General features: G+C 45.5%; 1 protein-coding gene across 1 annotated transcript in view; it reads right to left on the reverse strand.

Moving 5' to 3' along the window:
• Nucleotides 1–897: 897 nt before the first annotated feature.
• The window catches only part of BFSP2 (beaded filament structural protein 2), a 59,989-nt gene continuing 46,466 nt past the window's right edge, over nt 898–14,420 (reverse strand). The window contains exons 5-6 of the mRNA XM_072792697.1: nt 7,218–7,349; nt 898–1,122 (exon numbers count right to left, since the gene is read on the reverse strand). Of these exons, the coding sequence (XP_072648798.1) occupies nt 898–1,122; nt 7,218–7,349 (357 nt within the window). The remainder of the gene's footprint in view (nt 1,123–7,217; nt 7,350–14,420) is intronic.

The raw sequence follows: 14,420 nt of genomic DNA on the forward strand, positions 1-14,420 counted from the left end.
GCGTTTAAAAAAAGTCTCCAGGTTGTTTCTCTGTATTTAAGAATAGGTTTTTTTGTCTCTTTTTTTCTTTGTTCATTTGTTCTTAAATCCTACATATGAGTGAAAAATGGACTTTAATACAGAGAGCAAACTGATGATAACCAGAGGGGAGGTACTTGGATGGGGGAAACCTGTGAAGGGAATTAAGAGTACACTAATCTTGGAGGATCCCTGGGTGACTCAGCGGTTTGGTGCCTGCCTTTGGCCCGGGGCGTGATCCTGGAGACCTGGGATCAAGTCCCACATTGGGCTCCCTGCATGGAGCCTGCTTCTCCCTCTGCCTGTGTCTCTGCCTCTCTCTGTGTGTGTCTTTCATGAATAAATAAATCAATAAAATTTTTTAAAAAAGTACACTAATCCTGATGAGCACTCAGTCATGTATAGAGATGTTGTTAAATCATTATATTGTGTACCTGAAACTAATATGACACTTGTGTTTTAATTATAGTTCAATAAAAAAATATAAAAGATGCTCAGGTTTTGGTGTTTTGAGTGCACATTAACATTTCGGGAGCATTGGTTTGCAGCCCCATTAATGAGGGCCTATTGCATGCAGCTGAAAGTATTCCTAACAGACATCATGTATGTCCTCGGCATGTCCAAACACATAAAGGTATGTCCAGGTGTGTCTCTGCATATGTGAATATATAAATAGAAAAAACCCTGCAAGGACACAGGCTGTGTGTGTGTGTGTGTGTGTGTGTGTGAGAGAGAGAGAGAGAGAGAGAGAATATATGTGTTGGGGAGTTACAAGGTGATTTCTCCTTTTTACCTTAATTGCTTCTATAGTGTCTGAAAACTGTGAATTGCAAACCCAGGAGTATGTACACCTGTCACAGGAATGCGAGGCGGAGAGGCTTACCCGCTCTCCTCCCTGTCCAGCAGGGCGTGGAAGGAGGCCACGTCCCTCTGCAGCTGGGCCTTGTGCGCCAGCAGGTGCTCCCGGGCCTGCTGCTGCTGCTCGGCCTCCGAGCGCATCTCCCTGAGCTCCGCCTCCAGCCTGCTCACCACCGCGCCCAGGTTCTGGAGCTCGATGTCGTGCCAGTGCTTGGCGTCGTGCAGGGTGTTCTCCAGGCCTCGTTTCTGCCAAAGAGAGAAGGCGGTCGGCCGGGAGCCTGCAGGCCGGGCCTTGCCCGGGGAGGTGGGCTGAGCTGCGGGGCGGGCGGCCCTGCCCGCTGGCCTCCTGGGTTGGGGGGCCGTGAGCCATCCTCCTCCCCGCCCAGACTATTGTTCAGTCTGATCCACTGATCCTTTTGAGGAGGGGGTGCGGGCAGGAAGAAAGAGAAGACGGGAAGGAGAGGGAGAAAGATGAGGTACAGTGATGGGAGAGAATGAAAGAGTGAGAAAGATAATGAGAGAAAAAATGAGAGTGAGAAATCGACAAACACATGCGGGGGAGGGAGGCAGTTGGCAGGTGTTTTTTCAAAGGAATCTTGCTCTCTGAACTGCCTCGGGCCTTTTTGCTCGATTTCCCACTCTCTGGGGGGCCCTTTCCTCCTCCACTGCTGAAACCCCATCCATCATTCGGCTAAAATGCGGTCTCCAGCACTCTTGCCCAGGTTGCCAGGGTTAGAATGAATGTCTCTGGCCTTTATACACTCAGCACTTTTTTCTTTAGTGTGTTAGTAGCACACCCTGGCCACTGCCTCTTCCCCTTGCTGCCCCAACCCTTGGGCTCCCCACTGCCCATCCTGAGCCTGTTTCTCTCCGAGCGAGGCTGCCTGTGTCTGTGTTGGCTGGTGTCTGCCACACTCATGATATTAGCTGTCTCTCCCGATGACTCTTGCATTGACGTTTCCGGCACAGACCTCTTCCCTGAGCATAAACCTGCTACTGAATTTCTTACTGGAAATATACACAATCCATGGGCACCTCAAATCAGCGCGTCCAAAATGGAGCCACTGGTTTCCTTCTGAATCTGTTTGCCTCTCCTATCCTGTGCTTCAGCTGGTGAATTCACATGACCTGGAAGCCAGCGAAAGGCATGTCCCTCATCTTCAATCATCACTGAATCCTGCCTCTTGTATATTCTGGAAAGTATTCACATTTGTGCCCTCTCTCCTCCAGCCACCGGTGCCCACGATGGATGCTTATCATTGCTCCCATGGGGTAAACTCAGAAGCTTGTAGCTCATCTCTTGGTCTCTAGTTCCTCCTGCCTTCGCATTCTCCACACAGCAGCCACCGTGTTCTGTTGGAAGTCCAAATCTGGGTTTGTATCTCCCCTTCTTTCTCACCTGGATCATCACTACTCATCCCAAGTCCAAGTTTAGGGGTCACCTCCCCTAGAAAGACTTCCTTGATGGTCTCTTGGTCTTTCTCCCAGCAGGCCAGGTTAGAGGCCCCTCCTTTGGGTTTCCATGGCTGCCCAAGTACATGCATACCCTTAGACTTGGTAAGAGTGGGGTGAGCTTCCTAGGGGCATGTTTCCTCTACCAGACAGTGAGTGAATTCTTGAGAGCAGAAATGAAGTTTCTATAACCCCAGTGATAAGACAAGGGCTGGCATAGAGTAGGTGCTCATCTGGCTGTGTTGCTCAGGTTGACACCACGTGTATTATGGTTATGTTTATTGACCTACTTGTCTCCCCATTAGACTGGAAACCCCATCTTCCCATATAGCAAACCTTACAGACTGTAGGACTGACACATAAACACTTTAAAAAAAAACTGTGTGTATCTTTCTTTAACATTTTTTCATAGTTGTAATTATGGTGCACCTATAACTTAGCATCTGGCTTTTTATATAACACATAAGAACAGATAAATATGTTTTCAGATTAGGATAATATCTTGATAAAACAACTTTCTGTAACCTGCCCCTTAGGAGGATATTTTTCATACCTTTTTGATTATTGTGATTGAAATGGAAGATTCTTGGTCATGATGCCATCTTAAATCATGGCTTCTGTTAAGCAGAGGCCACTCTATCATCTTACTTAAGCCATCTTAATTCCATAGGGTATAAGAATATTGAGTCAGATTCCCATCCTAGGTACATTTACAGGTGGCAAAAATGTAACTAGTAAAAAATAAATTTAGATCAGTATCTGGCCTAGGTTATTATTTTGGTGAGATCTGAAAACCCCTCTATAGCAATAAAAATGCAGAAATGGCCACCAGCACTTTGAGAATCACTTGTTCCAAACTCTGGGTTTTCTCTCTTTGCTTATCAGGAAATTGTTTGGTTTGCAGTGTTTAGTGCTGGCCCTGGGCCTGTAAAACCTGTTATTTGGAAAAAACCTTTCATGGGATCATGTTTGGATCAGCTGTCTATAGTTTTGGTTCCATGTTCATAGGTGACTTCTCCATGTGGCCTGAGGTTTTCTCTGATGATGTAGGACCCACTGCCCAAGGTAGGTTTGTGGGAACTCCTATCAGATGACCTCTGTCTTTTCTATCTCACCCTCAGAGTCCGGTCCAGCTTCCCACCTAAGTCCCTGACATCCTGGCCTGGTTCTCACAGAAATGCTTGGGCTTGAGTGATGGCAATCAGGCCACTGCTGCCCATCTCCCAACTCCAGCCCCCACAGCAACACAACACCAGCAAGCAAACCGAGATCACAGAAGCACACTTATTCCCCAGTTTTTGGAGATGTGAAAGGACTTCCTTGAATTGCTAAGCCCTCTAGGAAGTGATTTCTTGCCTTGAATCCACCCCTGATTTGAGTTGATGGAACACAGAGCTCAGTAGGCTTTAAGCACCATTCCTAGTGCCTGGCCACCAATATAAACAGTGCCCTGCTGGCAAAGGGGGCCGCAAGTGCTGCCTACTCAGCTGAGGCTTATACGAGGCCCCGTGGGGGCCTTATGTGTATACAGGTTGCTCTGGCTGCGGATAATCGGGGTGACTGGATGCACTGAGCTGTATTTGAAAGCTGCAGGAAGGGGTGCCACTTTTTCTGGCTGTCCGTGCCCCTAACCTCGGCTGTAAGGCCCAGTGACCAGAGCTCTGATCTACCAGCTAGCAGGGGACAGAGGCGGCCCATCCTGGCTCCCAGGCACAGCCAGCATATCACCACTCCTAAGTCTTCTGGTTGGGCATGTGAGTTTTCTTCTGATTTGTTCCAGTAGTAAGGACCATGGGGTTTAAGTGAGGTGATTAGATGATGCCAACTTGGGATTACTACACGAGTGATTATAATAATAATTTTACACTGATAATGGATAATGAATACCATTCATTGACTGATTACTCTGTGCCGACCACCGTGCTAAGGGCTTGACCCGCATTGTTCCATTAATCATCCCTGTGTTTTTCTGAGGCAAAATCTCTCCAGTCCAGTGGCAGATCACATTTCCAAAAGCAGCTGCAATCACGATCCCATCCCACATATTCTTTCTCTATGTGGCCTTGCCACTGCCTCATCAAGAGATGGCATTTATTTCTCTTCTTGTGGGATCTGGGAGGGACTGTGACTGCTGAGACCAAAAGAGTTCTGGATAAGTGATATTCAGGGACTCTCAAGCCCAGGTGTTAAGAGGCCTGGTAGCTTCTGTGCTCATGCTCTGAGGGAAGCTGGATGCCATGTCAGAAGTCCAATCACATGCCTGCCATGATTTGAGGAAGTCAAATGCTAACTGCATGGAGAGGCCCCATGGAGGGAGAAAAAGAGATGCACAGCTTAGGCACCCTGCATGTGAGTTGAAACCATTCTTGGATGGTCCAGCCCAAGCAGATGCCACATGGAACAGAGAAGAGCTGTCTCTGCCAGACTCCACCTAAATCACAGAGTGAATGAATACATTTTTTACTGTGATCTGAAGCCACTAACATGGAAGATAGGTATGATAACCCACATAGATTCTCACTTCGCAAGTGAGAAAACAGAATCTTTGAGAGGTCACTCAGCTAATGAGTAGGGGATCCTGATTCCAGATTCCAGAGTCTGGGTGCCAGTCCCCCGTTCCATAGGCCCTCTGTTGTCTAGTTGAGTAATAGAACCAAAAGAGCTCGATTCTTCTACTTGTTACTCATGTTAATGAGCAAACCCTTGAACCACAGTTTACTCTTCTGCAAAGTGGGATATCATTTGCTTCTCAGTGTTTTTATGAGTGTCTGATGAGAGAATGCATGTGAGCAAGCTCTCAGTACTCTTAGTATCATGTTGAAGAAATTATGTTTTGGACACTCATCAAGTGCTTTGGGGACATAAAATAAATTAGACATGGTCTCTGCCTTCAAGGAGTTAAATGTGATGTCAGTGGATGAGCTGATATAACCACATAAACCACAGGGCTCTGAATGTGAGTGGGTGGCAGGTGGAGAGATCACCCCACCTGTGGGAGTCAGGAGCTAGCTAGGCTTTTGCTGGGTGTAGCACTTGTATATCTTCCACTTCACATCTGTTAAGGGTGTGAGGACAGGTAGGGGTGGGCAGAGTTGGGAGGGAGGAGGGGTCGCCTTCCAGCCGTGGGAAGAACATGTCCAAGGGCTCAAGGGTAGGAGAGCAAAGGGTGAGTTCTGGGCATTTCCCTTCCTGTACAATCTGGGCTGGTCTATGAATGAAGCCCTTTTTTATTACTGGAAGAGTGGCAACTTTTGGCAGCCACAAGGACATCTGGGGAATAAATAGTAGCCCCTTAACTGTGCTTAAAGTGACTTGGGCAAAAGGCAGCACCCCTAATATTAGGATCAAGGGTTATGGCAGGGGAATAAAACTGATTAGCATAAAATTCACATAACTCTGAGTAAATAATGCAATGTCTTTCAATTTTTTAGCAAAAGTACATTGCTTTAGACTGTATTTTCCTGATTTTTCTTACCTCAATGCCTTTTCTCACATCCCCTCATACTGACCCTGATCCCATCACAGGATGTGTGGGAGAGCAGTGGAGCAACGAGATGTGTGTCATGTTGTGCTATGTAGTGGCAAGACTGAGCATCTTCCTAAGCTGGCTGGGCATCATGTGATCTTATTGTTCAGAGGACAATGGACCAAGTAAGCTGAAGACAAGTGAAGGAGGGGGACTGGGGCTGATGGAATGATCTTGTCCATGGGCAGTAAAAAAGTTGTTTCTGAGGGAACCGACTAGAATAAATCCTTGAGCTCACTTCATGGGAGTCCAGGACTGCATTGGGAGGCAGGGCTGCTGGTTTGGTGACGGAATGGATTTAGGTGGCAAGAGCAAAGGCCTCCACTGGGGCCTCAGTGGAGTCCAGACCACCCCAAGCTGCAGGATTGCATGAACCACTCCCTTCATGTACTTCAGTGTGGACAATACACTTGCAGTTCAAATTAGAACACAAGGCCCCTGCAGGAGCTGTGTGCCTGGCACCCTAACAGAGAATCAGAGGGTGAACTGCTATATTATTCATAATTATTTTAATTAATAATAATAACAAATAATGCAAGAGACCTTCCCCCACAAACCCCAGTGAGTCTGAGGAACTTCCTAGTCTTAGGTTGGTCCCCAGAAGTAGAGCCTGAAGCAGGGATCCTGGTATATGTAAATAATTAAGGGGTTGCTCTCAGGAAAAGGGCAGCAAGGAAAGCAGGATAGGGCAGAGGAAGGCGCTAAGCCAGGAGGGAGTCTCAGGTGGAGTCTGATCCCCCAAAGAGCTTGGGAATGTGAATTAGACCTTGAAACCTATTCCACTTGGAAGCAAGTGGGCTGGGCTTTTAACGCCCACATCAGCTAGTCATTGACTGAGGGCTAGAGGAGGCGGGCCTAACTGCCTAGGCCAGGTGTCCACTGTTAGGCGGAGGCCAATTCTCTGGAGAAGTGGGACCCTCTGAAAAGGGGTATCTGTGGGGTAAGTGGCCAACACTCAAGCAGTGGCCTGGTGTAGGGTATTTCAGTGGGGGTTCTAACAGCTGTCACTATACTTGTGATTTGGTATCAGATAATCCTTTCAGGCCTCAAAACTCGCATGCTGTGAGATGGGAATCTCTTGCGAACTCTGACCCACATGACTCTCAGTTCAACAGTTGGGAGTTAAAATTGACATAAGAAATGCCAGGGCTCTTGGGATCCCTGGGTGGTGCAGCGGTTTAGCGCCTGCCTTTGGCCCAGGGCGCGATCCTGGAGACCCGGGATCGAATCCCACGTTGGGCTCCCGGTGCATGGAGCCTGCTTCTCCCTCTGCCTGTGTCTCTGCCTCTCTCTCTCTCTCAATGTGTGACTATCATAAATAAAGAAAAAAAAGAAATGCCAGGGCTCTTCCCGGCCCACTCACCAGGGCCCTCAAGGATTCGGTCTCAGCCTGGAGGCTCTGGATCCGACACGAAGTGTTGTGCAGCTCCAGCCTGAGGGCAGCGGCCAGCTTCTCTTCCTGGGTCTGCGCCATGCGGGCCACCTCTGCCTGTTGCTGGGGAGGGTCAGGTCTTCGCGTGAGCGGGCCTGTGGGGGGGCCTGAGCCCTGCCTCCCCTCCTGCCCTTCCCAGGGCCCACTCCACTGCTTCTAACTCAGAGTCAACAGCTGGCAGATTGAAAAATCCCTTTTTCCGTAGGCGCCCTCACCTATTTGCATACAACCATTTACTTAGTTTGAACATACAGTGAATGCAAGTAGAATAAAATTCAAAAGCTTTTTCTGAAGGACTTCTAGGAGAAAGTCTCCTTTTGTGCCCATGCTTCTAATTACCCAGTTCTTTTGTTTCCGATTTCTTACACCTCTTTCCACAAATAGTTCACATATTTACAAGTGAATATGTATGATCATCCTCCCCTCGTTTTGGTCCTCATACATCTTAGAAGATATTTCCTACCAGCATATACAGATCAATTACATTCTTTTTAATGGTTCCACAGTATCACCTTGTTCGGAAGTACCGTAGTTATTTAGAAGCTCTGCACTGATAAGTGCTTAGATTGTTTCCAGTCTCCGCCTGTTACAAACAATGGTGTAAAGAATAACCCTACGACCCTCATTTTCCACACAAGGGAATATCTCTGAGGGGTAAATCCCTGTAGTAGAACCACTGAGTCAAAGGGTATGCATTTGTCATTTTGATGAATGTTGCCAAATTGCCCTTCAGAGAACTGGTAACCCGTTCCAGTAATGTCAGGCAGTGCCAACTGCCCCAGACCTTCTTCAAATGAAGAACTACCCAACTTGATCTGATAGTCCCTGTTTCCTTGTAAAAACCAGTCTGGCCACAATTGTGAACACAAGGGGAAGGTCTGTGTTTCGAAATTTCTCCCTGAGCCACATGGACACAGTCTGATTCTTCCCCATACTTTCAGGGGAGGAGGTCATTGCTACTCTCTTTTCTCTGTTGGAGAAAGGGAAAGGGGAAAAACTAGAGCTCACCTTCATTCATCTTTGGTGCAGTCTGATGCTTGTCTCTAAGCCAGTGATACGGGAGAAAAAACCTGTTTTCTAGTTTACTGGCTGTCTGGATTGACCACTTTTATGACATAGGAATACTTATTTATAGGGTTATGAAAAATAGTCCAACCTAACTAGGAAAACCCAGGTCAAAGGACTCATATCTCAGGTGTAGTTCTTCCTGTGTCTGCTACAAAGGGGTCAACAAAAACATCCATTAAAGGTCTGGGATCAGCTAAAGGAGTGAAAGCTGTGGGCCCAGCTCTGGTCAGTCCATGGCTGTGTGTCCCTGGGCCATCATTCAACCTCTCTGAGCCCCAGTCCCTGCCAACAGAACGCAGTCACAGTGAGCAGAGTCACTATGAGGCTTCCATCAGGTTATACATGTGGAAACCTTTAGAACTCTAAAAGTATGCAAACAGTGACTGCATTTATTTTTCTAATATATAAAAAGTAATATTAGCCAGTAAATGAGTCTGTAAAAGCCACTGTCAGTTGGATAGTACTAAGGATACCTAATAGGTGTTAAGCACTGGTTCTGTGCCAAGCACTCCATTAACAGCGCTAAGTCCATTATTTCATTTAATCTTCACCACCCTCTTCTGAAGCAAGTGTCATTGTTATTCCTTTTTTACGTGAGGAAACCGAGGCACAGAGAGACAAAGTTATTTACTCATGATGGTGCAGCCTATGAGGGGCAGAGCTGGACCTTGTGCAGTGGCAGACTCCAGAGCTGTGCTCTCAACCAGGTGTGAATGCAGCCGCTTCCACCATCAAGACCCCTGAAAGTGGAGTCTTCCCCCCACTGAAGATGCACCGCTCTAAAATATCCTCGTGGCCTGTCAAGTCCTGCTTGGATGGGTGGCCTGGTTTTTCTCCCTGTCTTTGGGGGTAGGGACGTGGCCAGGTGGGCTGTGCAGGTGGGCTGTGCAGGTGGGCAGCAGAGGGGTCTGCAGGGGCCCTGTCTCAGAGCAGCCAAGGGCGGCCAGCAGCTGGAGCAGGCCCTTGGCAGCTCCCCAGAGCCTGAGAGCCGGGTGTTAAATCTTCCGGATGTTTGTAAGCTGGTTGGTAAACACAGCCGTCCTTAAAAATTAAATTATTAATTTAATAATTACAATTATTACCCTTACAATTAAGTTATATTAAAATGGTAACAAATACTCCAAACACATCACTTGCTGGTTTATTTACATGTTATCATCGTCTGTGCTATCAAAGTTATTTCTATTGATGAGACCTGGACTAACATTTAGTGATGAGCTTCTGAGCATCTCTTCCAAACTCTGTGCTTATTTACATCAAGTTAGGAGTCTGAAATCAGCTGTGGTGAGAGTATTTGCCTCATGGAAATTGGCAAACACTACAAATCAGGGATTGAATTATTGTTTTGCTGACTGTCTAGAGTTAAGAAAGGGATGCAGAAAATGTTGATAATGCAGATTAAACTTAAAATGGGTCATGTCTGTAGCTATTGCATTATGAATAGCAAAAACAATTAGAGGAAATATCTTTCCAATATTTACAAGCTATTATCTGATTTGCAAAGAAGCTACTCATCTCATTGATGAAGGGACTCACTGAAGCCAATGGAAGTATCAACTAAAATTCATTGCAAAGCTATCCTCATTTATCATTGATAGGACTTTTTGCTTAATCGGATATTAATAAGCATATTTTATAATCTGATTTTGTGACATTATTGTTGATGACAGAATTATAAAAAACAGTTGGCAGGTTTTGCAAGAAGTAACAAGTCACACTGAAGGTATAGGCACAAATGGGAAAGCAAAGTAAGTATTTTATCTTAAAATTTGTTATCTCTAAAATTATATAGGTTACCTCTAAAATTTGTTATCTCTAAAAGTATTTTAGGGACACCTGGGTGGCTCAGTGGTTGAGTGTCTGCCTTCAGCTCAGGGTATGATCCCTGGGTCCTGGGATTGAGTCCCACATTGGGCTCCCCGTGGGGAGCCAGCTTCTCCCTCTGCCTATGTCTCTGCCTCTCTCTGTGTCTCTCATAACTAACTAACTAACTAACTAACTAACTAACTAACTAACTCCCATGTGACGCCTGGCCCATGACAAAGTTCTAGATTGCTAGGGAAACTGAGAAAACTGTAAAATGGTATCGTTTGTCATAGACAAAAGATAGCCAAGGAATTAATAAAATTAAAATAAGCCAAAGTTATTATATTTGAGCAAACGTTGCCCACCAAGTTGCTGAGTCCAAGCCTGCTTTCTCTTTGTTGAAAGTGAGACTAATAAGAGAAGTGTTAATGACCTACAAGCACCAAATGGAAACTTTCTTATACAGTTTAATTAAGACTGAAAGAGAAAAAAAATTAATATGATCACTGTGGGATTCAGTGTATTTTATATCATGCCCAATATCTTCCCAAATCAGGTTATGACAAATCATACTTGCCCTTCACTTGGGGATAGTTACCTGCTTTAACTCACTTAGAAGTATTACCTGTTCTTTTCCAAAGGCTTTTTGGAGTTATGTTTTCTGATTAATAATTACTTTACTTCTGTTTCCATTTCAACCCAATGCCTCCACATTTCTCCTCACAGACCGAACAGTAGGTGTGTCATTTTAGAATCTGAGGATAGGAAGGTAGGACTGTGTTTTGTTGCTCAGCGCAGTTGCTAGGATGTGTAATGAGATTTAAATATGTTGGTCCCCAGGCTTTCAAACCAGCTTGAAATCTTGGCTCTGCTGTGCAGGAGCTAGGCTGTCATGTTTGCGCTCCACCTATATTTTTGGGACAGGAGAGCATATTGACACTTTGAAATACAGTAAAAAATTTCAAATAAAAAATTTTAAATTAAAATTACATGTTATTGCACGTGAAAGATGGATGTGAGAGAAGAAAAGCAGCATGCTTCAGAGTAAGTCAGAAGGAAGGATTTGAGAGTCTTGGAGGGGAAAGGGGCCATCTCCAAACCTGCCCCTCTGCTATGCGGGTGTGTGTTCTTAGCAGAACATGTATCCACCATGAGTGCTGAGAGGTTGACGTGTATACTGTGCCTTTCTCCAGCAGTTGCTGTGTGGATTTCAGCCAGTCACTCGAGCTCTCTGTTTTTGCAACTGGCGAACAGCAGCTTTACAAGAGCATTGCTCTGCTGCAGAGTACAGCTAACTGTCCCGCTCTTGAAGCCTCTTAGATCTCACAGGACCACAGTAACCTCATTATGTTCACTATCCTGGAAAAAGGGAAAGCAGTGGATTCCTTGGGGATACAGAGGTTCCCGACCTTGTATCACAGGGCAATCTTATCCCATGGAGAGGACACAGAATCATGGTTTGGAAAGATCATGACAAAAGTCTGGCATAACCTTTTGGACCGTTGAGACAAAGGCCTCTCAATCTCACATTCCACAAGACAATGAATCAAAAAGCCCCCTCCACCCCCTGCATGTGATCTGTCCAGGAAAACCTAGCAGTTAAGAGTGTTGATTCTGGAGTCAGAATATGTGATTTGAATCTCAATTTTGCCACTTTGGAACTGTGTCTTCTTGGGGAGATTACTAACCTTTCCATGCCTTAGTTCCCTCCTCTGTGAAATGGGTGAGATCATAATACCTATCTCATGGTGGGAAGGTTAAATGAGAACAGGCCTGTCAGGTACTTAGAACACTGGGCACTTGGTAAAGGCTTAATAAATGCTCTGCTGGCACTGCGTTCACAGCATATTGTAACCTGCCTTGTAGAAGAATGGTTGTTCTATCCATCACCTCCCACAGGCACCCAGCCAACCTCATACTAGATTGTAGGGACCTTGCGTGCAGGGACAACTTCCTACTGACCCCTCTGTCTGCCCTTGGGAGCTACCATGGCATTTGATACCTAGGGCATGCCCAACAACATTTACTAAAGGTTTACAATGCATCCTAGGCACATCCTAGAGACTACAGAAGAGGAGGGTCTACCAGCAATGGAATTAAATCACACCTTTTCATTAACTAGGATTAACTATCATTGTTATAATGGCTATAAGTCACTTTATAATCATGTGGTATCATATAAATGTTATTTAGCTAAGGATGGCTTTTGACAAGCAGCATACACACCCCTGACCTACTCCAGCCAGATGTAGGATTTATTTGGGAGAGGTTGGATGCCATCCAGTCTTCACCTGAGACACGAGTTCTCCTTAGTGGGAGTCTCACTGGGTGAAACTTCAGTATTGGCAGAAGGGCTGGCCTGGCTAGGCTAAGCCAAGTTTCTCCTTGAATTTACAAAAGGACTGTCTGACTATGGAGGCTGCTCCTGAAAGGCTACAGGACCAGTTCCCAGCCTCAGCTGAAGCTGCCAAAGGACACCGAGGAACACATGGCTTTGTGGATTTGCTGCCCCTCATAAGTAAGCATACCCTGCTGATGAAAGTGGCAGAAGAGGCTCAGCAGTGATTTTATTCTGAAGAGCAAAATATGTTTTTCTTCTTAAAGTAATTATTGGAGAAGTTTACATGATAGTATATTTCTCCTGGTGCATGGAGATCATCCCATTCCTAAGAAGGGACTCTTCTGTTCTGTCTCTTCTCAGAGACTAGTAAGTGTTGCACTCAAACTGTACTACTTTTTAAAATTTTTTATTCATGGGAGGCACAGAGACATAGGCAGAGGGAGAAGCAGGTTCCCTGCACGGAGCCTGATCTTGGACTCGATCCCAGGACCCTGGCCGGGATCACGACCTGAGCCAAAGCCAGACGCCCAATCACTGAGTCAGCCAGGTGCCCCCAAACTATACTACTTTAATTTCTCAGGGATTTGGGTTGTTTTATCTTTGGAAGTCTCTTATTTTAAAGATAGTTTAATTAATGAATTAATTAGAAAGAGAAAGAGCACAAGGGGGGGGGATGGTAGGCAGAGTAGATAGGGAGAAGCAGACTCCCTGCTGAGCAGGGAGCCTGATGCAGGGCTCAATCCCAGGCCGCTGAGTTCATGATCTGAGCCGAAGGCAGACGCTTAACTGATTGAGCCATCCAGGTGGCTCAGAAGCCTCTTATTTTAGAAGTAAGGCCCCTATACTTCTCATGGGAAAGAGCTACCATTGAGAAATATCTAAGATAGCTTTGAGATCTCAGAATCAGGTAGCCAGGGTTGGCCAGGGACTTTGCACCCATAGCACCACGCACAAGGTCTGGCACCTGGCTTGTGCTTGACAAATGGAAACTGAATGAATGAGTGAGTGAAGATTTCTTGGTAGAATGTGGTGGTTACAGTGTTGGGTGGTCCCCTATATAGGTAGTCACTCAAATATGGATTGTCAACCAGTTGTGAGGTGGAAAACACAATGTGGAGGATGAGGGCCTGGGAGTGCCCTTTATAATATGCATGCTGTACTGGGTAGAGTAAAGAACAGGTGAAAGATAGGCAAGGCCTACTCAATGAGACGGTCTCTTTAGTTTCCTTTTTAACAACTACTCTGATTCCCCTCACTCTGCCCCCCAGCCTGACCAGCTGGGCTACACTCCTGTAATATACAGTGAAGGGAACCAAATCCTGGCCTTCTGGTTGGTATAGTAACTCTGCTTTATTGGCTCAAAATATCTTTTGAAAGCTACCCAGAACTACCATAAATTAAGTAAAAAGACAATTGACACTCTGGGAACATATTTCAGGGAGAGGACTAGTTTCTCTAGTGTACAAAGATTCACTACAGACCACTAATAAGAAGTCTAAGACCTAATAAAAATGAGTAAAAGATATGATCTGATAGTATACACAAGAGCAAATATGGCCAAAATTCAGCATGTAAAAAAGATGTTCCACCTCCCTTATGAGAAATGCAAAATAAAACTGCACTGAAAAACCATGTTTTGCCTATAATATTGTCAAAGATCACAAGGTATGAGAACTCACAGTATTGGTGAGGATGTGGGGAAATGGGCATTCTCAAACACTTCCAATAAGAATGTACATTGTTGCAACCTTTACTGAGGGTAATTTGACAATATTTATCAAAATGACCAGTGTGCATAACTTTTGACCCAGCAATGTCACATCTATGAACTTATCTAGCAGATATATTTCTATCTTGGGAAATGAGGGACATACGTAGTTAGTGACTCATTTATAAAAGCAAAAGATTGGAAGCCACCT

Source organism: Canis lupus, chromosome 22 (assembly GCF_048164855.1).
Source record: "Canis lupus baileyi chromosome 22, mCanLup2.hap1, whole genome shotgun sequence".
NCBI classification, from domain to species: domain Eukaryota; kingdom Metazoa; phylum Chordata; class Mammalia; order Carnivora; family Canidae; genus Canis; species Canis lupus.